This window comes from Ictidomys tridecemlineatus, chromosome 12 (genome assembly GCF_052094955.1).
Source record: "Ictidomys tridecemlineatus isolate mIctTri1 chromosome 12, mIctTri1.hap1, whole genome shotgun sequence".
Taxonomy (NCBI): domain Eukaryota; kingdom Metazoa; phylum Chordata; class Mammalia; order Rodentia; family Sciuridae; genus Ictidomys; species Ictidomys tridecemlineatus.
In genome coordinates, this window is record NC_135488.1 from 62,291,133 (window position 1) to 62,318,712 (window position 27,580).

A 27,580-nucleotide genomic window follows, 5' to 3' on the forward strand; every position below is an offset into this window, starting at 1 on the left:
CAGCAGCCGGGATTACAGGTGTGTACCACCATGCCCGGCTAGATTTCTAATTTTATTACAAGGAAATGATAGTTGCAGTAGTAAATAAAGTATAAATATAAAATAGAAACTTTAAAAAGAAAATATAGATTATTATTCATACTTTTAATCACTTATTCTATAACAAATATATATGGAATGCCTGTTATGTGTCTGGCTCTGTTGTATGGGCTGGGAACTCAAAAGTGAAGAAGATAAACTGAAACTTGTTCTCATAGAACTTGCAACCCAATGAGAGAAAACAGACAGTAGACAAATGGACAACATATTATCAAATTGAGATACGTGCTATGAAAGGATGAAAAGGGGGTGATATATCAGGCAAGACTTTTCTTTTTCTTTGGAGTATAAATTAATTTTATAAATTTATTAATATACTTACTCAACAATATTAATTGAAACATTTTTTTGTATATTTGTTGATTGATTGTATATCCTCTTCTGAGAAGTGTCTGTTCAGGTCTTTGGCCCATTTGTTGATTGGGTTATTTGTTTTTTGGTGTTCAGCTTTTTGAGTTCTTTGTATACCCTAGAGATTAAAGCTCTATCTGTATGAGGGGTAAAAATTTGTTCCCAGGATGTCGGCTCCCTACTCACCTCACATATTATTTTTCTTGCTGATAAAAAACTTTTTAGTTTGAATTCATCCCATTTGTTGATTCTTGGTTTTAATTCTTGTGCTATAGGTGTCTTATTAAGGCCTAACCCCATGTGATGGAGATTAGGACCTACTTTTTCTTCTATTAGACATAGAGTCTCTGGTTTAATTCCTAGCTCCTTGATCCATTTTGAGTTAACTTTTGTGCATGGTGAGAGATAGAGATTCAATTTCATTTTGTTGCATATGGATTTCCGGTTTTCCCAGCACCATTTGTTGAAGATGCTATCCTTTTTCCAGTGCATGCTTTCAGCACCTTTGCCTAATATAAGGTAGTTGTAATTTTGTGGGTTGGTCTCTGTATCCTCTATCCTGTACCATCGGTCCACCAGCCTGTTTTGGTGCCAGTACCATGCTGTTTTGGTTAACTATTGCTCTGTAGTATAGTTTAAGATCTGGTATAGCGATACCACCTGTTTAACTCTTCCTGCTTAGAATTGCTTTAGCTATTCTGGGTCTCTTATTTTTCCAGATGAATTTCATGATTGCTTTTTCTATTTCTGTGAGGAATGCTATTGGGATTTTGATCAGAATTGCATTGGATCTGTATAGTGCTTTTGGTAGTATGGTCATTTTAATAATGTTAATTCTGCCTATCCATGAGCAAGGTAGATCTTTCCATCTTCTAAAGTCTTCTTCTATTTATCTCTTTAGGGTTCTATAGTTTTAATTGTATAGATCTTTCACCTATTTTGTTAAATTGATTCCCAAGTATTTTATTTATTTTTTTTTGAGGATATTGTGAATGGGGTAGTTTTCTTCATTTCCTTTTCAGAGGATTTGTCACTGATATACAGGAATGCCTTTGATTTATGGGTATTGATTTTATATCCTGCCATTTGCTGAATTCATTTACTAGTTCTAGAAATTTACTAGTTCTAGAAATTTCTTAGTAGAGTTTTTTGGGTCTTCTAGATATAGAATCAGATCGTCAGCAGATAGTGCTAGTTTAAGTTCTTCTTTTCCTATAGTTATTCCTTTAATTTCTTTCATTTGTCTAATTGCTCTGGCCAGTCTTTCAAGAACTATGTTGAATGGAAGTGGTGAGAGAGGGCATCCCTGTCTTGTTCCAGATTTTAGAGGGAATGCCTTCAGTTTTTTTCTGTTTCGAATGATGCTGGTCTGAGGCTTAGCATAGATAGCTTTTACAATGTTGAGGTAAGTTTCTGTTATCCCTAGTTTTTCTAGTGTTTTGAACATAAAGGGGTGCTGTATTTTGTCAAATGCGTTTTCTGCATCTATCGAGATGATCATGTGGTTCTTATCTTTAAGTCTATTGATGTGATGAATTACATTTATTGATTTCCGTATGTTGAACCAACCTTGCATCCTGGGGATGAATCCCACTTGATCATGGTGCATGGTCTTTTTGATATGTTTTTGTTTCTGATTTGCAAGAATTTTATTGAGGATTTTTGCATCTATAGTCATTGGAGATATTAGTCTGAAGTTTTCTTTCTTTGCGGTGTCTTTGTCTGGTTTGGAATCAGGGTGATATTGGCTTTGTAGAATGAATTTGGAAGTACTCCCTCTTTTTCTATTTCCTGAAATAAACTGGACAGTATTGGTATTAATTCTTCTTTAAAGGTCTTGTAAAACTTGGTTGTATATCCATCTGGTTCTGGGCTTTTCTTGGTTGGTAATCTTTTGATGGCTTCTTCTATTTCTTCACTTGATATTGGTCTGTTTAAGTTGTGTGTATCTTCCTGACTCAATATGGGTAGATCATATGACTTAAGAAATTTATTGATGCCTTCACTATCTTTTATTTTATTGGAGTATAAGCTTTCAAAATAATTTCTAATTATCTTCTGTATTTCTGTAGTGTCTGTGATATTGCCTTTTTCATCCTGTATGCTAGTAATTTGGGTTCTCTCTCTTCTTCTCTTCATTAGCATAGCTAAGGGTCTGTCAATCTTATTTTATTTTTTCAAAGAACCAACTTTTAGTTTTTTCATTTTTTTCAATTGTTTCTTTTGTTTCAATTTCATTGATTTCAGCTATGATTTTAATTATTTCTTGTCAGGCAAGACTTTCAATTTTAATGAGCAGTAGAAAAGTCTTCTCTATGTGACAAAGTTTTATTTGCATAACAAGAAAGAGCCATACATTTCCTTGATGTCAGTGTCTTTGCTGGGTCTTTTTATACTTACATTGGACAGGCATTCCGTAGAGTGTCCTTTTTCTATTAGGGCTTTGATTACTGTTTTTCTGTTAAGATTCTAACATTCATTATCTTTAGCCTATTCCATACCTACTGTAAAACACTTGGTACTGGAAGTCAGTAACTGAATATGCCCCAAACAGAAGCTATAATTATCTGTCTTCCCAAATATAATTAGCTTTCCTTAGTCATGGTAGTTATGCTCCATAAAGTCACCGTGAACACTGAGTGAATACTCAACCATTGCTCTTAAGGGCTATGTGAGCTTCTTGTCACATATTCATTAGCTGGTCCGTGTATAACCTTGATTTATAAATCTTTCTGTTTAAAGTACCTTATTTAATATATTGATTTATTACTCTTGAGCTCAGTCACCAGCATTGTACTAATACTTGAATGGAGTGCTAACATGTTTTATCTGTAAGTCACATCAAAAGTCTTTCTGAGCTGGACAGCATTTTAGTGCTGTATTTGGGGTCAATTTTAAACAGCAAAATCACCAACGAAAAGTACAAAAATTCAAAAAACGTGGCACTGCATAGACCATGAAAATGATACTTGTTTACAGTATGAAAACTGAAACAAGAAGGCAGAGTGTTACCTTATTTGACCTTAACTGGGAACATGTGCATTGAACAATTTAAATTTTTCGAAACTCTGCACATGGTTGTGAATGTCTATGTAAGAATGAGGAGTATTTGTTTTGGAGTTACAAATAAATTTTAGCACTTAGGCAAGTCTGCAAGTACAGATTCCGTGAATAGTAAAGATTGACTGTACATTCCTTCCCTTGTGTTCCTTCTCTTTTTAAATGATAACACCATCAAGCCAGGCTAGAAAGATTGCACCAGTCCTTTCTCCTTCCCACCTGATACCACTCATAGCCAATTACCAGGATGTCTCTCCTAAATGTATCTCATTTGTGACTGATCCTTTAGAGTCAAATTTTCCTTTTCTTCCTTCTACTCTCTATATTAGAACTTCCAAAATGTCTAAAACTTTGCTGTCATTAGAACTTACGTCCCAATAATTGAAAAAACCCTTCAGCCTTGTCTCTTGCCATCCCTATACCTTACACCCTGAAGTTCCAGCCATGGAGAACTTCTTTCAAATTCACTAGATGTGTGATGCCTGTTTTTCTTTGACTCTCTTTGTCTCCACTAGGAACATTCTTTCCCTTTTGCTTTACCTGGTCTACTCTTCTGACTCATTCTTCAATTAGGAGTATAAATACCATTTTTTTTCTGACACTCTGCCCCCAGTAATATATTCCCCCACCACACACACACATCCATACCACTCCAAATGCATAGGGTTCTGAAGCTCATTTTGTATACTTGCCAGTCTTACACTATACACTATAAATTCAGTGAAGACCACATTTTCAGTGCCTCGTAAGTACTTAGGATATGTTAAATAACTAGGTTTTCTGTGATATTATTTGTTTAGTTATCATGAACTCTTTAGAGCAGTATAATATTAGTGATATAAAATGGGAAAGGAATAACCTTTCATTTACTTTTTAAAAAAATCTATTTGCTTATGCCTTCAACAGCTTCTGCTTTCTTGTATTTGTTTTTGTTTTTTTAATGTTAGTGATTGAGAGAGGTTGGGGCTGAAGTGAAACCTCTGTACTCTGTAGTTCATCTAGTGACCTATTCGTGAATAGAGAAGTACTTCAACGGTTGGTTACTCAGTTGGACTAGTCAAACATCTTCACAAATTCCACCTTTAAGCATTGAGTTGACAAATTGGCAGACAAATATAATAATCAAAAGTGAATTCATTCAGCAGCCACTAAGGAAAATCCAATTCATTTTTGTAAATGAGGGAGCCAGACCTACTAGATAGGTCCTTTCCTTTGTTTTTATTCTATTGAAGAAATATGTGAAAAGCAAAACTGTATCCAGTTTGGAATTAAGTAGAGGTTCATGATTTGATTTCTATATAGAATTTCACCCAATATATTTTCAATCATTTAAAACAAAAAAAAAATCAAGTTAATATATTATGGCCTAATTAGAAAGAAGACTTTCCCTAAATTCTCAGGTAAGTGTATCTTGGCTGCAAAGCATGTTGAATATGTAATGTCACACTAGAATAATAAAGGTCCTTTACAGCTGTTAACCTTAAAATGAAAAGCCCTTCAGTGTGTATGGAATGTAATTGACATTTAATAATACCACTATGTTGTGACATGGTGACAAGTAGGGGCTAACTTTAACACACCAAATAGCAATTTCCATTTGTTTCTTCTTAAATAGAATCATGTACTTCCTCATTGACTTACAGATGAAGGAAGCCTTGAAATAGCTGTCCTAATATTTGATTTCATTTTATAGGCAGAAAAACTTAAGTGTATACAGTTATAATCACTTTAGCATTTTAAGACTTTTGTTTTTAAGCTATGCCAGGGCCCAACAAACCATGACCCATGGGCCAAATCTGGTCTGTGGTTTTTACATTTTTAAAATCAGAAGAAAAGTAATGTTTCATGACAGGTGAAAATTATATGAAGTTCTAATTTCACTCCCCACAAATTAGGTTTTATTGGAACCTAGCTACACTCAAGTCATTTATGTATTATCTGTGGTTGCTTTTGTATGACAACAGAACCAAGTTGAAATAGTTTGCCCACCATCCTAAAATATTTACTGTCCTCCTCTTTACAAAATGTTCACCAACCTCTGAGCTATAGTACTGTGTTTGCATGGTGTAGTATGTTAATCCAGCTGTTTAGGACCAATTTAGTAATAAAACAAGTCATGTTGAAAAAGTTCTTGAGATTTTTTAGGAAGGCATGGAAATTTAACTAGTTTATTGTATATTGCCAGGGTTTGTCATGACTTTCCACTTTTATCATTGATTTCATCTTTTTAATTCTTAAAAAGATAAGTACTTACATACATGCTTAGTATTTATCAAACACTATTCTAAGAGCTTTCTAACTCTTCTAAATGCTCCTAACAATTATGTGAAGTTGGCATCTCTACAAATGAGAAAACCACAGCATGCGTATAAGTGAAAGTTAAATAAATAGTGAAGGGAAATTATATAGGTATTTATAGCAATTTACAGCTAGTAAGGGGAAGAGTCACAATTTGAATGTAATCACCAGGTTCCAAAGTCAGTGCTCTTTACTACTGTGGCATGCTGTCTTTCTCTTTCTACTTATTTAGAAAAGTCTTGTATTAATATTAGAATTTAGTCATAAGGTGGCATGACATTTTAAAAACTTTGAGCTGCTATAACAAAATACCATGAACTAGGTGGCTTAAAACAAGAGAAATATTTTCTGTCCCCATTTTAGAGACTTGGAATCTAGAATTCAAAGCATTCACAAGGCCATGCTCCCACTCAGACTCTGTAGAATCCTTTCTTAGGTTCTGCTGGTGGCCAGTCAATCTTTGGTGTTCTTTGGCTTGCAGCTGCACAGTTCCAGACTCTGCTTCTCATCACATAATGTTCTCCCTGGGTGTCTCCCTTGGTGTCTTTTGTTCTGTTTTTCTAAGGACACCAGGCATATTGTGATAAGGCAAACCTTACACTGGTATGGCCACACCTTAATTTAACTGTTCTCATCTGCAGTGGCACTACCTCCAAATAGAGTCATATTACAAGATGCTGGGAAGGACATAAATTTGGGGGGAGACTTTTCAACCCAATACAAAGCTCATGACTGTAGGGCTCATCTGCCAGATTTTGTTCTCTGAGCGCCTTTCATTTTAAGTTTAGTAAGTATAAATGAAAAGTGTAAATTGAATATCAAAAATATTTAGTGATTTGTCCCCTGACCCTTGCTCCTGCTGTTGCTGCTGTCCCCACTCTTCTTCCAAGATGGATTTACTCTTCTCAGTTTCTGCCTTTTTCCCCACTTTCCATTGGTCTTGTGCTTCTGATTCATTTGAAGGCTGATTTTATTTTGGACTCTTTTCTTCCGGCATGTTCTGTGAGTTTTTTAATGGAAATTTTCTTACCTGTGACTGAAACCTATGGGAAGGTGGGTTTGCCTTCATTTTTGTGAATTTGTAGTAATTGACTCAGAAACCAGAGTTGGTGTGCTTGGGGTTGAGTTTTCACCCTCATGGAGTTTGTAAATAAAGTTCAATAAATGGTTACAGTTATCTTTATTTTCTATGATATGACCATTGTTAAAACAGCACATTTAAAGAAATGTTGTGCTGTCTCAAATTCTGGACCTAGAACCTCCTCTTTTTTTAAACCTTGATTCCAAGAGTAATCCAACTGTGACAATTTATATTCTCTGTTTATCTTACAGGGTGCCCGGGAAACATTTGAGAACTACTACAGAAAGCAGAGGCGAAAACAGGCCCGTTTAGTGCTCCAGCCTCCATCTAACATGGTAGGATTACTATTTTCATACATTTACCCTTTTCTTTTCTGATATCTTTCAATTGTGTGTGTGTGTGTGTGTGTGTGTGTGTGTGTGTGTTATGTTTGTGTTTACTCTTATTCTGAGATCATTTTTGGTAGATGTGGGTTGCAGTAAGAATACCAATTAACATTCAATGATTTCTGCATGTTGGACATTTTTCTAAATATAGATATGTATTGTCTCATTTTATTCTCACTATAACTATGTAAGGTACATAATGCTATTATATTTACCTTATTCTTCAGGGAACTGAACTTCAAGATATTAAACAACTGATTTTAACTTTGTCTTAATGGAACAAAAAAAAAACAATTTTTTTTTTTTTGTTGCAGCATGAAACTTTAGATGGCTATAGGAAGTATTTTAATCAAATTGTAGGGTAAGTATATATTTATTATAGAAATATATTTAAATTCACCTACTTTCAATACATAGATTAGTGAGACTTGTAAAAATAAATCAGATTTTCCTTGGGAAATTCTTTGTGATTTCTTTTTAAAATTCTCAAGAAGACAAATTTATTTTTTATTTCCTTGTGATTTAAAAGGAACACCATGCTGGCTTCAACATTATATTGTTGGAGGACACTTTTTGAATTATAATCTTACTATAGTAGATGTTTTGTTCTCTATTCTTGGTAATATGGCAAAAGTTAGCAAACTTATTCCAAAATGGCCGGAGAGTAAAGTATTTTAGGCTGAGTAGGCCACATGAAATGCCACTGCTCTTCAGCTCTATCATAGTCCAAATGCAGCTGTGGACAATTCGTAAATGATGGAGCATGACTGTGTTCCAGTAAAACAATCTTCATTAAAACAGGCAGGTTATAGTTTGGGTCAGGTTATAGTTTGCCACCTTCATTTGTAGTACATATAGTAATATGGAATTATACGTCCCATATAAACATCCCAAGTACACATAGGGAGCTTGTTCTAATCTTAAAATAATAACTGCCATTAAAAGAAAGGGAAATAAGTTGGATTATTTCATCAAGTCTCTTTCTTCCTTTATAAAATCAGATTTAGATTGTTTTAGTGTAATTAATAATTTTGTCTAAAATGTTATAAAATTCTCTAATAAAGAAGAGTTTTAGTACTTGAACATTTAGGCAAGATAACTGAAGGTATGTTTTAAATGCATAATAACAAAAAGCCACAATAAGGATGTTAAAACATAGGTTTGCTTTTTAAAAACCATTTTTGTTACTTCAATGAGAAAAATCTACATAAGTGGAATTATTTTGATGTATTATGTTCTTAAAAATACATATTTCAGCTTTCATTCTCTCTTTAAAACCTATTAGTTTCTTGAAATGTATTTACGACCTGATTTTTAAAAATTTATTGAATTTAGCTTGTGGAATGAAATTGACCAAATTATGCTATATGTACCTATATGAATACACCAAGTAAATTTCACCTTTATGTATATCTGTAAGGCACCAATTAAAATTATTTGAAAAACAGAAGGAATATCAGTAGAGGAAGGGGAATAGAGGGAGGGGGAGAGAGAGGGGGAAAGGGGTAGTACTGGGGACCAAAATGGAGCAAATTATAGTTCATGCATATATGATTTTATCAGAATGAACCCCACTATCATGTATAACTGTAATTCACTAATAGAAACTTTGAAAAATTATGTACTGTTAAAAAAAATAAATTAGCCTTCATTACTTAGAAACATTTTCTTCCATTTTAAATAGCAGGATAACATGGTTAACATTTTATAGAAATAGAACTCCATTTTCTGTAGAAGTGATTAAGAGGATATGATCATGGACATAATTATGAGTCTAAGAAGTCATTTCATTTATAATACTGAAAACTTTCTTTGAGGAAAAAAATGAATATTAATGTTGAATTTGATGTCAGCTCCTAATATTCATCAAAACCTAGAGACAGTAATCAGACTGCAATTTCTGACAGTTGTACTCTGTTTTCTCCTCAATCTTAGCTTTTTTGTGGTTGAAGATCACATTTTACATACAACCCAGGGCTTAGTAAATAGAGCCTACATCGATGAACTGTGGGAAATGGCACTTTCAAAAACCATCGCAGCACTCCGTACCCATTCGGTATGTAAGATGCACAAGAAAAATTCCTATTTAGAGCTGGTTATTTATGTACTATTCAGTGTTTTACTCCTTTAAAATCAACATGTATGTCTTTGAATTTACTCATTTGGAGCTATATATGTCCTTCAAAGACATAGGGAAGTAGCCTCTTCAATTTGGCATATTCTCTAACACTGAGTTCAATTTTGTAGATGCTCTTCACAAAACACAAAATAGCATCTAACATCTATTGATGATTCTGTGTGAGTAATGCGTCGTTCTGTGTATTTTATATACACTGTCTTATTTCATCCACATTACAACCATATAAAGGTAGGTATTATTAATGTATTTATCCTATAGTGTAGGATACTAAACTCAGAGAAGTCAGGTGACTAGCTTTATGCCACATAATAAGAGACGGAACATGGATTCAAACCTGAACAGAGCCCATATTCTTAGCTTCTGCTTTATATTGTCTTCTACAATATCTGTTAATATTAGAAACACTGATTTAGAGTTCACAGTTTTACTATTAATTTTTGAAGAAAAAGAGTTTATAACATACCAGGATGTCTAATTATTAGTTCCCATATAGCATGAATTTTTGGTGATAATATAGCATGAATTTTAGATAGAGAATGCTGGTTTTGAATTAATTATTCATTCATTCTTTCAGTATATTTTGAACACTGACTATATGTTTGAAATACAGGTATAAACAAGAGAGAGAAAAACCTTGTTGCCAAAAGTTGTATTTTATTTGGAGATATACAGAAAAATAAACAAGAATATCAGGCAGTGCTAATGCAGTAAAGACAATTAAAATAGAGTGATAGATTAGAGCAATAGGGTACTTGCTATTGATTATTTGGTAAGAAGTGGCATTCTGAGATCAGAATATTATGAAGTAACTATTTATGCAAAGATCAATGAAATTATAATTTGGAGGCACAAAGAACAGTAGTATAAGGGCTTTTATGTGTACAGTGTTTGAAGAATAACAGTGGGAAGTCAATAACTAGACAATTTAGTATTTAAAAAATTTCATTAAATGGCCCTACTATCCACCTACTTGTTCTAACTTGAAAGGATCATCATCCCTTATCCTGTAGGTCTCCTTATATAATTCATCAGGAAGTGTCCCAGACACAGAAACAATCACATGCAAAATCCATAGTGGAGCATGGAGTTTGGCTCAGTGGTAGAGTGCTTGCCTAGCATGCACGAGTTCCTGGGTTCAATCCCCAGCATCACACACACACACACACACACACACACATACACACACACATACACACACAAACAAACACACAAATACATAAAAGTTTATAGTTGAAGAGAACATGATCAGATTTCATTTTAAATACATTATTTTAACTAAAGTGTGGACTGTGGATGAGGGGAAAAAATATGAAGAGAACAATTAGGTTAGTCCAGTATTCTAGACACGAGGTGGTGAGAGCCTGGATCAACGGATGAGAGCTGATATGGTGATATGTTGACAAATTCTAAAGTTTTTTTTTTTTTAAGAGATGAGATTTAACTGTAATTTCTGATGGATTAGATATAAGAGGTGAGAGGAAAAAAAGCTATTAAGGTAATGCCTAGGCTTATATGGTCCATTATAAAGGAAAGAGATTTAGTTTCCTCACAGTTTTGGAGATTTTAGTCCTTGATTGATTGGTCCTATTGCTTTGGACCTGTGTAATTTACCTGTGCGGTCAATTACATGGAATCAGCAGTGCTCTGTGAAGGAAGCCCAGTCACCTCCTGGCCAGAAATGAGAGGGAGGAGAGAGGAGAGAAGAGGGGGAGGGACAAGGAAGACTACCTTTATTTTATATTTTAATGGACTTTAAAATATTTTATTATCTCTTAATAAAGCATATATGTGATATGTATGGTAAATACTGTTTCTTAGTTTCATGTGTCTTTTCTCTGCTTTTCTGCAGCTTTTTAGAAGCTATAAAAATTTTTGTGTAGTTCAATTGATCTTTTACTTTGTAAATTATATCTTCTTTATTTCAAAGAATATAGCATTATTTGTATTTGAATTTAGTACTTCTGTAGTTGCTTTTTCTAACATATACATCACAAACATAAAAATGTTTATTTTAATACCTGGTATGAGATTGGATTCCATCTTTACTTTGAAAATGATTCATTATTCCCAGTAACATTATTGTAATTATATATTGTCTTACTTAACTTGCACTGCCCTAACAAAATACCATAGACTTCATGGATTAAATAGTAGAATTTTATTTTTTCCACATCCTGAGAATGAAAGTTGGAAATTAGGGTGCCAGTATGTTCATTTCCCGATGACAGCTTTCTTGGCATACAGATGGCTGCCTTCTTTACTCAGTGTGTGTCCTCAGAGAGAGAGAGAGAGAGAGAGAGAGCGCATGTGCGAACAAGAAACAGAAAATGCTTTCTCATGCCTCCTCCTTTTATAAGGAATCCAATCCCATTGGATTTTTTGCATTAATTACCGTCCAAAGGCCCCTTCCCCACAAGAAGCCCCATGATGGATTAGGACTTAAACATATGAATTTCGGGAGATACAACATTCAGTCTATTACATCCTTTCCTTTATATATTTTGAAGATCACCTTTGTCATATAATAAAATATTATATGTACACTGAGGTCTTTTTCTAGGATGAATGATTCATTCCTCACTTTCCTTGAGCCAATAAACACTGTTGTAATTATTATATCTGAAATTATATAATTATTATATCTGATAAACACTGTTGTAATTTTATATAGGAAATTATTTAATATTATTGGGCATGCATATTCTTTTCAATCTTTTAAAAGTACAATAATTATTTATCCTCTTATTCTTCCAGATAAGCTTGAGAATCAAGATTCAGTTTCTTATATTCCTCCTACCCTGTGTACTCCTGTACACCAAATTTGGGATTCAGTTTTGTTGTGCAATAAATCTGTAAATTAAAATGTTTATAATTGACATGGGGGTTCCTGCAATCATTCTCCCACAAGTACTGAGGAACAGCTGTACAAAAAACTAAAAACCATTAAATTATATAATTAAAGTGGGCAAGCTGTATTGTACGGGAATTATATATCAACAGAGTTATTAAAAAATAATTCAGCATTTCACAGATTGACTCGCTGAACCATTTTATCCCTCAAGAGACAAAATGATTGGTGCCACAGATGCTAATTGTATTTCATGACACCATTTATTGTATTATCATTACCCAGCAAGCCAGACAAAATGAGGGCAACCCAAATATCTAAACAAATCTCAAAATAAACACTATACCTGAGTGATTACTTAATTTTTTTAATAAAAATATTATACTCCCCCCCAACTTTATGTGTGGCTATTAAAATGACTTTTTTATGATTGAATTAATAGTATAGTTTGGGATATTTTGAAAAATAAACATTTTCATATATTAATATATGCAGAATTCTTAATGCTGATTTCAAACCTGGTAAAGATTTATATAATGCATCTCACTTAGAAATGAAATTCAGCAATACATTCTGACTTATTCTGGTTCCACTTTGGATTTTTCAATTTTACAGTGGTGCAAAGGTGATATGGGTTCAGTAGATACTGTACTGCAAATATGGGAGTTTTAACTTTTCTTGAGCTAACATGGGTGATGTGATACTTTCTTAGAATGCTGGGTAGTGACATTTAATAAAACACACCATAAACTTATGATAAATTCTCTCAATAAATTATGAAAACAGGATTTAATTCAACTTATCATGATAAAAGCCATTCTTTTAAAAGCCTATAATATTAAATTTAATTACCATTAGTCCTATTTTTATATTGTACTTGAAGTCATTTGCAGTGTTGTAAGCACAACACAATAAATAAATAAAAAGCATAAATCTTTGAGAAGAAAAAATCTTGTCAGTTTTGCACATATAATTTGATACATTGAAAATTCAAAGGAATTAACAAAAATTGTAATTAATAGATAGGTTCACTAAAATTCTTAGATAAAAAAAATCATTATATAATTTCTCATGTTTTTATAAATCTGGAATAAAGTTGAAAAATTTTAGATTTGAAAGATAAAATTTATACAATAGCATAAATAAGAATTAGTTAGAAGGAGATGTAACAAAAAATGATCACCATGAAGAAAAATTCTAAGAATATTATTGAGAGGCAAATTAAAGAAGATCAAAGAAAAACTGAGATACAATCATGTTCATGTATTGTAAGTTATTATTATAAAATTATTATTCTTTTAAGACTTATCAATAGACCTGGTTTAATGGCAATCAAAATTCCAATACTTTTATTATTGGTAGGATGGGTGCCTTACAACCTGATTAAAATATTTTTTAAGCCAGTACAAAAGCCAAGAGCAAATAAGAGACTTAAAACTGCTCAAATATAAAATATATTAATTAAAAAAATACAAACAAATGAAAAACTAAGGAAAGACATGGGAATGATTATCATCAAAGTCTGAATGAATGTTGTTTCTGTGACTAAGGAGGGATGAAGTTGTGATTAAAGCCTCTAACAGGGTCTGGCTTGCCGCTGGGGTTCTGTTTTGTTTAAAGGGCAAAATTGTGCATACAGGTTTTATTCATTTTTGTTTATGTGTACTATATTCATAATGTTAAGAAATGTAGGAAAGAGGGAAATGATGAAAACAAGCTACAGAAGGTTAAATCCAAAATGAAACATGAATTCTTTGAAATTTATTTCTATCAGATAGTGAAATTCAATTCAAATATTAAATAGAGAAAAAAGAGTAAGAAGATGTGAGCAAGAAGATGACGTCAAATGTATGTTCCAAAATACAAGGCAAAGTCACAGAGAAATAGAAATATGAAAGGAAAGCTAAGAAACATGGATATTGATATTGACTGTGGGATATATTTGATAAGAGATTCAGAAAGAAAAGATGGTGATAAATGAGGGGACTGTAATAACAAAATAAGAGAAAAAAAAATTTCTACAGTGAACAAAACCAGATTCTTGAGGTTGAAAGCATTGGGGACCAAGTAGATAAATGACAGGAGACAAATTTTTATATCTGATCCTTTATATTTTAGTTGGAGGCCAAAAGAAAGGGGTTTTCAAACATGAGGATTCCGAGTTTACTCTTATCCACCCTATCTTTGAAAGATTCTTACTGGTCTTCTGCAAAAATGAGAAGAAAATCCAAAATATAAAATGAAATCAGATTAAATAAAATGTACAAAAAAGGATACCATTCATAGAGTAATCCAGCTAACTAAATATTTGACTATTTGTAATGTTTAATGATATCAATAATTCCTACAAAAGGAGAGAGATCATGTTCAAAAATATTTTAATGAAGACACTAGATTATTTTAAGAGTGGGCTGAGAGGATATAAATGATTAAGCACTATAACATAATTAAAATGCTCTTATATAATAGAAACCTGAAAGAAAAATTTAAAAGAAATCATTGTATATAGAAAACTTAAAATAGCATGACTTGAATAGGTCCCAATATGTCCCAGGAAACATTAAAGAGTTAGGAAGTTTTGTACTATGATTACTAGGATGTAGTCATAAATTAAAATTACCTAAAGAGATTGAAATAAAAAGGAACAACTGAGGGGCTGGGGTTGTGGCTCAGCAGTAGAGCGCTTACCTAGCACGGGCAGGGAGCTGGATTCGATCCTCAGTGCCACATAAAAGTAAAATAAAGGTGTTGTGTCCAACCACAATTAAAACAAAATATTTTTTTAAAAATTAGAAAAGAAACAATGAAATGACATTATGGTAGGAGGCACATACAACCAAAGTTAAAGAATCTCAAATGGAAGAACAGAGGGATATTTTGTATTGATATTATTTATTTATTTAATAAATAAATGAAAATAGTGGAATGCATTACACTCATTATTACCCATATACAACACAATTTTTCATAACTCTGTATATAAAGTATGTTCACGCTAAATTATGCCATTATACATGTACTTTTTATATTATAATTCTTAATACACATATATATCATAATTTTTCATCTCTGTATCTAAGGTCTGTTGACACCAAATTCAAATCTTCATACATATATTACGTATAATGATGACCATCACATTCCATCATCCTTGCTAATCCCCTTCCCCCTCCCTTTCCCTTCCACCTCTCTTCCCTATCTAGAAATAATCTTCCTTCTATACTTTCCCTCCCTACCTCACTTTGAGTCACCCTCGCTTATAATCAGAGAAAACAGTTGGCATTTGTTTTTTGGCATTGGCTAACTTCACTTAGCATTATCTTCTCTAATGCCATCCGTTTACCTGCAAATGCCATGATTTTGTTCTTTTTTGGTGCTGAGTGATATTCCATTGTGTATAAATGCCACGTTTTTTTTATTATCCATTTATCCACTGAAGGACATCTAGGTTGGCTCCGTAGTTTATCTATTGTGAATTGTGCTACTACAAATTTGATATTAGTTTTAACCTACCAAAAAGACAAATCTTTATAAGGGCAATATGTATGAAACCAAATCTGTTTGTAATAAGAAGAGAAATTGACAGACTTCATCATTGGGGGAAATTCAACATACCTCTTTTTGGAATTGAGGTTAAGTAGAGAAAAGAATCAAAAATATAACTGAGAAAAATCAGAATATCTAAAATCAATGTTAAAAATAGTAATATATATTTTTATCCTGCCTATAGAAATTATCTTCCATAATTATTGAATTTTCAGATTCATTGATATGATATTATACATGGGCCTTATTGATAATTTTTAAAATTTTCCTCTTATTTGTGTTAATTTTTACTTTTGCATTCCTTGTATTGTTTAATGTTGTTTTCTCTGTTGTGCAACCAGATTTGCCTAAGATTTGTCTGTTATTATTTTATTTTTAACTTTATAAATGCTCTTATATAATAGAAACATGAAACATTGTATACAGAAACATGAAACATTGTATATAGAAAACTTAACATAGCATGACATGAATAAGTCTTAATATGTCATTTGTCAGAGGAAATATTAAAGAGTTAAGAAGTTTTGTAGTATGATTACTAGGATGTAGTCATAAATTTTTGTTTAAATGATTAACTCTTTTATGTTTTATTTAAGCTATTATTTTGTGCTTTTAATTTTATCAATTTCATTTTTTGACTTAATTATGGTTTATTTGCCCACCACCCTAGTTTCATGAATTCAGTGCTTAGTATGATTATTTTCTATCTTTTTTGTTTTCTAATATTTGCCTATTAGGATATAAAGTTATTTTGAAAGTGGCTTTAGCCATATATCATAGGTTTGGGTCTGAATGTTTTTATTGTTATTTAGAAATAATCTGAAGCAATTTTGATTTCTATTTTAGGCAAAGATTTATAGTGTATGTTTTAATTTCAAAGTGCTGAAAATGTAGACTGTGGCTATTGAACTGTATCCAGATCTTCCCTGACTGGTTCTGTTGATACCTTGTACCACAAAATGGTCAGGCCCTTTCTACAAGAGCCTTCCCCAGGTGGAGTGTTAATCACTTTAATAAATAAAAATTTAGTTGTATTTTTCTTCATTAAGAAGTCTTTTTCCCTTTTGTTTTTATTTCCTTTAGTCTTACTGCTCTGATCCAAACCTTGTGTTAGATTTGAAGAACCTTATTGTGCTTTTTGCTGACACACTTCAGGTATGTGAGTTCTGTTTACATATGCTCATCTAGCTTAAGGTTTCATCAACACTGACTCTTGTCATATCTATGTAAGCTTGGATAAGTACTTTAGTCCTTAGTAGTTTTTTCTTTTCCTAGAGCTAGACCTTTTTATCTATTTGTAGCATTTCCTAGGTTTCACCTTTTATGTGATATATAAACACCTTTGTGTTATAAAATACAATATAAAAACACCTTTATAGGGGAGCTGGGGTTGTGGCTCAGTGGTAGAGTGCTCGCCCAGCAGGTGTGAGGATCTGGGTTCTCTCCTCAGCACCACATAAAAATACATAAATAAAATAAAGGTATTGTGTACAACTACAACAAAAAATATTTTTAAAAAACTTTATGTTTTTATAAGTACTTCTCACCCCCCTTTTTTTTCTCTCATATCAAACCAGTTAATCAACTTGCCACATTAGTTTTTAAAAAATGTTCTTAGTTTGGTAATGGCACCTGAATGACTTTGTGGTTTGGTTAACTATCATCATGAATAATGATGGTTGATTTGAACAACATAGTATCTTCAGCAGAGTAGCTTAGATGTGGTGAAATAGTACCATCTTTTTTCTCCTCTTCTTATTCTCTGTTACTATAGGAAATAAAAGTTAAGAGGAGTGAAAAGGAGAACTTTGCTTACAGCATACCTACCATATATTGATTTTAATTTTTATCATTTATTTTTTCCCACTGGCTTAGCCATTTTTGTATGTTTCCTTTAATTTTTGTGAAATAAACACTAAATGTTAGGATGGGAATAGAAGATTTTCCCACATGGTTTTATTGAAATTGTTGCCAAAGAACAAAATGTCTTTTAGGGCCTAATCCCTCTTATGTTGCTTTAAAAAGCCACCTTAGAAAATGAAGTTATTTTCTTATTTTGTTTCAGGTTTATGGTTTTCCTGTAAATCAACTTTTTGACATGCTGTTAGAAATCAGAGACCAGTATAGTGAAACTCTACTGAAGAAGTGGGCAGGTATTTTCAGGTGAGAAACTGTAGTCATACGTGTCCAAGTGTGTACACACATCTTTATGTACAGGATTTTCAGATGTAATGCAAGTAAGAATATGTGGCATATAAGTTTCTAGTTACTCCAGGTTATGTTCCAGAATTCAGATGAAATTTGATATTATTAAAAAATGTTGTTTCCAAGATATCCAGTCTTCTTAGTTGGGAATGTCAGAGTCATTGTTTCATACCATCTGGATCAACTTGTGTCTTATTCCAATTTTTAGTTTTCTCTGAGGATCATATCTAGTTTTATATCTCACGTATGTGGTAGTGACATTTGTGCCTTTATGAATAATTTCTGCTTTGGGGAAACTGTGTTGAGGATACAGCCATGTTATCTGTCATTTTTCTTCTTCATCCTCAGAAACAGCAGATTAGTATAGTCCACTATTTAAGCCATTTTTTTTGAGTAGTTACTGCAACTTGTATTCAATAATAAGAAAGTTATTCTGTTACATCTTACACTCAAAAAATATGTCTTAGGATTGTTTTCTAAGCACATACCCTATGCCAACTCATTGTCTTTAAAACTTATTGCTTTAAGTGATCTTCTTGCCTTTTGTGTGATGCCTTCCCTTGATTAGATTATCCTGCTTTCAAAGTATTATAGTTTTAAGATCTTACGTGATTCTTTTAATCTTATTTTTTATAGTTCATGAACATAGCCTTGATCATCATTTAGACAAACTCTCTTGTATATTAATGTAAATACTTATACTTCCAAAAATCTGTATTTATTTAATGGTGATAATTGTTCTTAGGGGAGGGTTATCTCTATAGAATTTTCTGAAAATTAACAACAGGATAATGCTGCAATCTTAAGTCCTTCTGATATGGTGCTTTCACTCACTCCAGTGAGTTTCATGTTTTGATTTTGGTAGGCTGGTTTCTGTTTTTAGAGAACCCCCAGTCTAGTTAAGGAGAGAAAAATTATAGATGAACATAATGTGTGATTAATGTAGAGTAGTAGATGAAGTAAATGAGCACAATTTAGATTTATGATAAAAGTTACTTATTCTACCTGCCAGTTTCAAAAGTTAGAATATCTAGTGCAGGATTAAAAAACATAATTATTATCACATATTTCTTGTGAAAACAAAAAGAAACAACTTCTTTGTCTTCCTAGAGTATACATTCTTTTATTGTTTACTTCTCACTTGCCTTAAAATTTTCTGTCCCATTTTTGAATCTCAAATACTGCAAGATCATGTTTACAATTGTCTTCTATTTGTTTCAGAGCATAGTTTTCTTTCTGACTTCTTTAAAAATTGATCTTAGGGCTGGGTAAAGTATAAAGTGCTTGCCTAACATATATGAGGCAAGCACTTTATACCCCAGCACCAAACAAACAAACAAACAAAAAAGAAGTTTTTTAAAAGATGCTTTAAAAATCGATTTAATGTGCATATATGGATTTGTAAAAAGAAAAAAAGTACAATCATGTGCAACTATAATGCACCAATTAAAAATGAGGAAATAAAAAATAAAAAAGTTGATTTTATCTTGAGCCAAATGGCTGTATTATAGAAGGGGTATATATATGTGTGTGTGTGTGTGTGTGTGTGTGTGTGTGTGTGTGTGTGTGTGTATATATATATATATATATATATATATAGGCACTGGGAGTGTAACTTCGAAGTTGTGATATATGTATATAGCCATTGGCTGTTGGTGTTCATCATAAAATTGCTTGTGATTTACCCACCACCTCTCTTTCCCTCCTTCACTTTCTTCCATTATTGTTTTTTATAGAAACATACTTGATTCTGACAACTATAGTCCCATACCAGTAACAAGTGAGGAGATGTATAAAAAGGTGGTAGGACAATTCCCGTTCCAAGATACAGAGCTGGAAAAGGTAAGGAATACTTTCAAATAAACTTCCCTGGTTGTTTTGACATTCTGTAGAAGCTTTCATTAGATCAGTTTCGTTGAAAATGATGACCTTCTCCCCAGTGGATTAGAATTCTAATGCACTTTCACGGTGCTTAGAACAGAATTCCTTGATATGGCACTCAGTAGATGGCATTGGGGTCCAATAACCTCTGAAGGGTTTGGAGGACTACTGGGGATATTCCAATTTGGTTTACACTTTGAAATGCTTGTTTTTATTATGCTCTTAAGACCATTTGTCCCCAGAATTCACAGTAAAATGTACCTCTGGGGGTATACATTTCTGTTATTTTTGTCAATCTGTTGTGGATGTCTTCACTACCATGGTAAAAGAGAACAGTTTCATCACCCTCCTATATTTCCTCATGCTGCTCCACTCTGATTAACCCCTCCCATCACTTCCATACTTGAAAACACCAATCTGGTCTCTATTTTTTTTTTCAGAGTGCCATATAAATGGGATCATGTAGTATAACCTTTTGAGGCTGACTTCTTTAACTAGTGTAATGCTTTTGAGACTTGTCTAAGTTGTTGAATATATCAGTAGTTCATTTCTTTTTATTGCTGAGCATGTGCTAAAATTTGTTTAGCTTTCCACGTTGAAGAACTTTTGGATTTTTTTTATTTTAATTAAGCCCCCGCACCTTTTTTATAGTGTCAGAAAACTCTTGAAGACATTGTTTTAAATTTGAGCTTGTTAAGCAGACAGTTCCCAGTGTGGAAGAAAGTTCATTTTGTGTTTTAAATAATTTTTAAGTATATCCATTGTGTGTTTGTGACTTCCTTTCATTAATTCTTGCATTTACAGCAACCATTCCCCAAAAAGTTTCCTTTCTCTGAATTTGTGCCAAAAGTTTACAACCAAATTAAAGAATTTATCTATGCATGTCTGAAGTTTTCAGAAGATCTTCATCTAAGGTACAGTATGAAAGAGTCAAAATGAAGATTGTGGCCCTGTCTAAATAAAAATTCTGACAATTTTTTGATAGTGCCTTCATCTGTGATTTTGATTTTTAATATTAGCTCTTTGCTATATGACACATTTATTTTTATAGTTCTTTATAGTCAAAGGAAAAGATGGCAACTTAAGAATAGTTTTAAAATTAATATTACCTATCTTATTTTTATTTTTTAACAGATTTCTATTTTAATACTTTTATTAAGGAGAACTCACTGGAAAATGTAGTATAACATACTAATTTTAATATTCTATTTGATGAAATTTTAAGGCCAGAAGAAAAATAGTCGATAAGATTCTTTGGAAACATTATTATTGCTCTACTTATGTATATGTTTCTGTATGCGTTAGACTATGGGCTTCTTTTTTCTTTGTTCATTTATTGGTTTATTTACCATACATTATGGCCAGTGTATTACATTAGATACTGCTTGGTAGTAAAGACAGTGAGATGTTAAAAATAGGGTCTCTATCTTCAAGGAGTATCTCATTTAATTAAAGGACTTAACAATTAATGGTACAAACTAGAGATATATAGGAACAACATAGGATCCAAAATTAACACAAATTTAGAATGTTCAAAAAGACCTCTTGTAGGATAAAAACAGTATCTTTTATACAACACGATTTCTGCTGTATTCAACTCAATAAATTAAAAAAAATTTGTTGAATGAATGAATGGAAAGTATAGTATACTGGGCTACTTTAAAATTTAAACTTAAAGAGTCTACCTTGGGTAAACTACCTTGAGTCACATGTTTGAGAACTCTTCTTACTATGAAAAAAAATAAGAGATTATATAATGAATTGTCCTTTTTCTCTGAAAATTAGATTTATTTCATAGAACCTCCCCACCCCCTGCCTTTTTATTTTGCAGTGCTGGGGATCAAACCAGGGACCTGGTGCATGCTAGGCAAACTCTCTACCACTGGACCACATCCTCAGGGAAAAGTTATCTTGAAAATGAGATTGTCTTTGAAATTTATACACCAAACATTATTTCCCCAGGATTTCTATCCTCCAGCCCCAACTGATCAGATAACCTCATTATTATAGAACAATCATAGGGTATTGTTAAGTATATTACTGTAGATAAATTATTACAAGTTCGTTGCAATGTGACCTGACGTCTTTCATACGGACAAGTTAATATGGTAAAGGGATAGTATAATATCTAAATAAATACTATCTAAATGGTTTAAATTTCTTTTACTTGCATGAACACTATATTAAAATTTTGCCTGAAAGCTCCCTTTGACTTGTTTCACATTGAAAGTTTAAATTGAATATTCAAGTTGGAGGCATTTTATAGCTACTTTTTACTCTTTGGTTGACATTTATCTTCTATCCTAGAGTTATTTGCCTTATAACCTGGAGTGACAGAGAATATTAAATCAATCATAGCTGTTTTAGGATGATGATTAATATGGCATATAAGACATATATATATAAACAGTTCTCTTAAACACAAGGATCTCAAAAATCTCAGTCCAGTGTTTCTCTTGCTTATATCTCTTTAAGGTAATCATTGTCTTAAATGAAAGTTTCATTTCTTTCCTGCAAAAAATTTCTCTTTTTCAGGGGCTGGAGTTGGACTCAGTGGTAGAGCGCTTGCCTAGTATGTGTGAGGCACTGGGTTCGATTCTCAGCACCACATACAAATTAATAAAAGTTCATTGACAACTAAAATAAAAAATATATATATTCTTTAAAAAGTCTCCTTTTCATAGGATATAAGATGCTGAAAATTATTTAAAATGATAGAAATGTATAATTGCTTGAATACTAAGAATACAAAATTCTTTCTGAATGATTTTTTAACAGTAAATAAATTGCATTTTTGTGATTAAAAAATGATGCTCTAGCATTAGTACTTGATATTAGAGTATAAACATAAAGGTTTCTCTGTTTTAATCATGAAACTAGATCTTTGAAAAGAATTTGGGGAATATTGAATAGTACAAAGAAGAAAATTACAAAAGACTCCAAACTTTATAACAAGGCGTTACATTATTTAAACATGGAATTTTTTATTTTTAAATTTTTCTTCTGTGTGAACACATGCACATGCATTTATTATTTATTTTTGTTACAGTAGTTAAAAAATAGATTGTTTTTAGATAGTTTCATTTTTTATAATACAGAAACCTGGAAAAAGAGTATTGCTTCTTCTCTATCAATGAGAAAAAACATGTAAGCTAAAAAATTAAAACTCTTCTGGAACCTGTAAGAGAGCTGAACATACAGGGCTACTAAGTATACTGAAACTACAGATGAGACTGGCCTTTCTTAGGAAGAGATAGGATGCACAGATTCTACCACCTATAACAGAACAGAGGAGAAAGGGATAGCCACCAGACAAAGGAGAAAGGCCAACTAGAGTCTTAAGAGGTTGCCAGCACCTTAGTGTGAGCTAGAATGGGAGTACAGAATTCCTAGTTGGGAGTTTAAGAATTAGGAGCTATTTACGCTCACTCATACATTTTCTTCATGAACCTCCACTATGTGCTCACAAGAGAGATTGTGGGCTAGGTGAGAGAGAGAATTACTGATAATGTTGCAGGTATGGAGAAGAGGATAAGACATGTATTAAAAAAGGCGTGAAGCCCAACTTCCTCATTGTTTGAAGTGTTCACTTATGCCCACCAGTTGCTTTCATCGCAGAAAACCCTCTCTATGGGAAGCAAGGAAAGAGTCATTGTTATTGCTAGAGGCTTTAAAGAAGCAACTTCCTATCTCTGCTAAAGAAGGTCAGAAAACAGTCCTGCACCCAGGCTCTTCTACCATTAAGAGGTCTTCTACAATTGGAAAAAGGACAGAAACACCTCTAAGCATTGGGCACACAGGATACACTTAAGATTGAGGCTAGCCAGGGCAAAAGAGAGCTTTGCTCACAGCTTAGCAAAAAACAAGTAACAAGTGGCGGCAGTGTACCACTGGATGATGGGCTATGGATGTGCAAAAAGTGGTACCTTCTAAGTTGGAGGCATGCTGATATAGCTAAAATATGAGGATGGTACAGAATCATTGTGGAAAAAAGCCTTCGGAGATTCTACCGTGCATAGTAGGCCTGTTTCACCATTAATATATATTTTTTGAAATTAAAAAAAAAGAAATTTGAAATCTATGAGACACTAAAGATAATCATAGCAACAATACAACTCAAGTGCAGGTCAATTCCTGCCTGTATTTATTCAACCCATCACACTAAGGGCTCAACAGAAGGAGAGTTATCAGTTAGGTGTGACATGCGTGAACATATTGAAACTTTTAGCACACAGATGGAAGTTATAGGAAAGAGTCAAATAAAAATTCTGGAAATATGAAATAGTTTTCTAGATGAAGAATATCTTTGAAGGACTCATTGGCAGGCTTGACGTAGCTTAGGAAACAATCAGTGAACTTGAAGATATGTCAGTAGAAGTTACCCAAACTGACATAAAAAGAGAAAAAAAGTGAGGGCTGGGATGTAGCTTATTTAGTGGTAAAGTGCTGGCATAGCATGTGTGAGGCCCTGGGTTCAGTTTTCAGCATTGCAAAAATAAAAATGGAGTGGAAGGGGTGCGGGGAGAGAAGGAGAAGGAAGAAATGAAGTACCCAATGTCCTTGGGAGCAATTTTAAACAGTAAATCCAAGAAGGAAAAAAACAAGAGATGAGGGAAGTAGAAATTTTGAGAGATAATGACCATAAGAACGAACAAAGAAAAGTATTTAAAGCCTCATATTCAAACTGTTGAAAAGGAAAGGCAAAGAGAATCCTTGGAAGGCATTCAAGAAAATAAACATTCAATGCAGTTATACTAATAACAATACAGCAGAGTTTTTGTTTGAAACATGTAAGCCAGAGAAAATAGAGTGACATCCTCAAAGTGCTTTAAAAAAAAAAATCTACGGTGAATTCTGTAGACAGGAAAATAATTTTCAAAAATGAAAGCAAAGTAAATTTTTTCAGTTAAAAAACAGCTGAAAAGTTTTTTAAAGTACTTCAAATACTTTCTAGCATAAAGTCAATATTATTTACTACTGTTACCAGTATCATTGCTATTATTTTATTATCATTATTACTACAAGCACCACTGGCACTCTGTTTGCCAAATCAATTCTACTTGACATGACTAACCTTGATACTTATTTTCCAGTTCCACTGAAGTCGATGACATGATTCGTAAATCTACAAACCTGTTGCTAACCAGGACTCTGAGCAACTCTCTGCAGAATGTCATTAAAAGGAAGAATATTGGGCTTACTGAGGTAAAGCATCTCTTAGTGAAGGTAGCCAAGACAATATGTGAAAAGATGTCCCAAGCTCTGGTCCTCATGTGTGAATTAATTATCACTTAAATGGTTTATTATCTTCTTTATAATAGGTTCCTTATAGCGAAAGTACAAAATGAAATTTGTTCTTTGGTTACTTTTGAGAAATCTGTTATTTTTTCTAAAAGGTTGCTTCTTCCTCCTTTCATTTTCATTAGATTAACTAGTTTTCCTTTCTGATGTTCTTAGAATGGTTTTGTATAAGCTATTGATCATAATTTTTGTTTTTAGTTGACAACAAATTCCTATTCAAATGAATTGCAGTGCATTTACAACATAGAATATGAAATCACATTTCACCTGCTTTAATTATTTTTGCCAAGGACAATGGTACTCAATAGTCCTTGCTTCATGACTGACTCAGCTTTTGTTTTTGTGATATTTCATGTATATGAATAGTAAAGTAATCTATTAGCATATAGTGTTTGGCTAAAGGACTGGGGCTTTGAGTTTGAGGAAATGTGAGAGAAAGACAATAGTTAATACACTCTCATAATGGGAGAAGGAATGTTGTACTTACATTAGGAATAATACCTTGGCAAACTGAAGATTTGGTTCATAGATGGATAGTTTCAAAATTTAGAAAGATGTGAAGTTTCTTTTCTCTGGAGACCCAGGATTATGTGGTGCCCTCAACCTGTCATCCTCTGAAGCATAGTGCCAAAAGTGGGAGCTTGGAGAAATTTTCTTTTCCACAGGAAAAGGGAAAAGCTGCTGGCCATCTGTTATACCTATGGAGGTGTGTACTTTCAATGTCAGTTGTTCCAGGAAAAATTGACATTTTAAAATATATACTGTCAAAGAGTATGGTGAGACTCAGCAAATGGTTAATGAAACTGACCTATAGGTAAAGACAGCTGGAAACCAGGTGAACATCTACTTTTGATTTTGGAGTGACTTTCTTTTTGTTAAGATTTTAAAAATGTTACAAGGTGGGACATTGGCAGTGATTGAGCTCCACTTACAACAACCTGTTTTTGTTTTTTTTTTTTTAATTAGCATTCACCACAGTCAAGATTTAAGATACTTATCTCATTTTTCTAGAGTTCCGTTTTACCTCCCCTGGTGTAGAAATGTCAGGTATTGCCTTTATACATGTGAACATGGGCTAACTTCTTTTTATAATCAGGCCTATAAAAAAGGGAAGTAGGAGTAAGAATTAGAAAATTCTTGTGTTTTGTTAAACTGTACTGTTTTCATTTTTTCAGTCTCTACTAGGAAAAGAAGTCTATAATTTATTTTGTTAATTATCTCTTCACTGTAACTCTTAGTATGTGTGTGTGTTTCTGGTGCTAGGGATGGAACGCAGGGTCTCATGCATGGTGGGCAGCACTTTATCACTGAGCTACATCCCCAGACCTTTAACTCAAAAACTCTAATCATGCCATTTATTTTAGCAGTTTCTTTAAATCCATTTCAAAACAAGTAGACTAGCAAGGACATGGTCTGATACAAACACTTTTGGCCTCAGTAGACTCTTGAGTTTTGTTGTAGCTTTGTCATTAGTTTACTGTAACATCTTAAGAGAAAGGCCTAACTCAACCAGCTGGGGTTTTCCTAGTCCCATTGTCCTTTACAATGACATTATACAAATCCGATGATGATAGGAAGAAGCGGTTAGAGCTTCGCAAGGAAAAACCACATTATAATTTTTGGCACTCTTTCATGGAATGCTAATAGTTATTCCTAAGTCTTTGGATGTTTTTTTAGGCAAATGTACTTTCATCAGCATGATCTGTGCATGTGATTGAAGGAACAATTCACACAAATTAATTTCTTTTGCCTATTATCATGGTATAGAATGTATAGACACACACACATCAAGGGTTTTTTTCCTTACCAACCAGAAAATCTTTGAAGAGCTATACCATTTACCTCTGGAAAGAGAAGACATTGTATCCTTAAAAGTAAACTAAAGTGATTTCACATCTGGAATCATCATCATAATAGGTAACATTTGTGGAGCAGTTTATATTCTTCAAAGCCCACTCACAAATACAATTTCATTTAGTATAGTAACATTTGAAGAGGCTTGGCATGTGTTATTATTCCCATTTTATAGAAGGCATAATTAAAGTTCAGGGAGATTGCCCCTGAGGTCATACATCTAGCAAAATAGGAGAAATGAGACATAAATCTGGGTTATTTTTTTCCAAGAGGTTCCCTTTTACTCAATTGAACTACCTTTCATATTGATTTAATTATTTCATCCTAATAAAGATAGAGATTTTACTGGAGGTATATAGCAACCTGGAAATTTTTTAATTAGAAAAATTTGGTTTCTAGTTAGAAAATCCATCCAAATAATGGAATTATTATAAGCGTACAAAACTCATAACATCCTGTATAAGGACATGAGATAATTTTCTTAAAACTTTGAAGTTCCTGTTAAGCTAATGTCTGTCTATCTGGCAATC

The 27,580-nt window shown here is 32.8% G+C and overlaps 1 protein-coding gene across 5 annotated transcripts in view; it reads left to right on the forward strand.

Moving 5' to 3' along the window:
- Exoc6b (exocyst complex component 6B) overlaps nt 1-27,580 on the forward strand; it is a 569,814-nt gene that overhangs the window by 279,541 nt on the left and 262,693 nt on the right. For all 5 annotated transcript variants that reach the window (XM_078029030.1, XM_078029033.1, XM_040271223.2 and 2 more), the window contains 8 exons: nt 7,141-7,224; nt 7,590-7,636; nt 9,211-9,331; nt 16,893-16,964; nt 17,875-17,972; nt 19,751-19,856; nt 20,700-20,809; nt 24,989-25,100. In XM_078029030.1, coding sequence (XP_077885156.1) covers nt 7,141-7,224; nt 7,590-7,636; nt 9,211-9,331; nt 16,893-16,964; nt 17,875-17,972; nt 19,751-19,856; nt 20,700-20,809; nt 24,989-25,100 — 750 coding nt within the window. The remainder of the gene's footprint in view (nt 1-7,140; nt 7,225-7,589; nt 7,637-9,210; nt 9,332-16,892; nt 16,965-17,874; nt 17,973-19,750; nt 19,857-20,699; nt 20,810-24,988; nt 25,101-27,580) is intronic.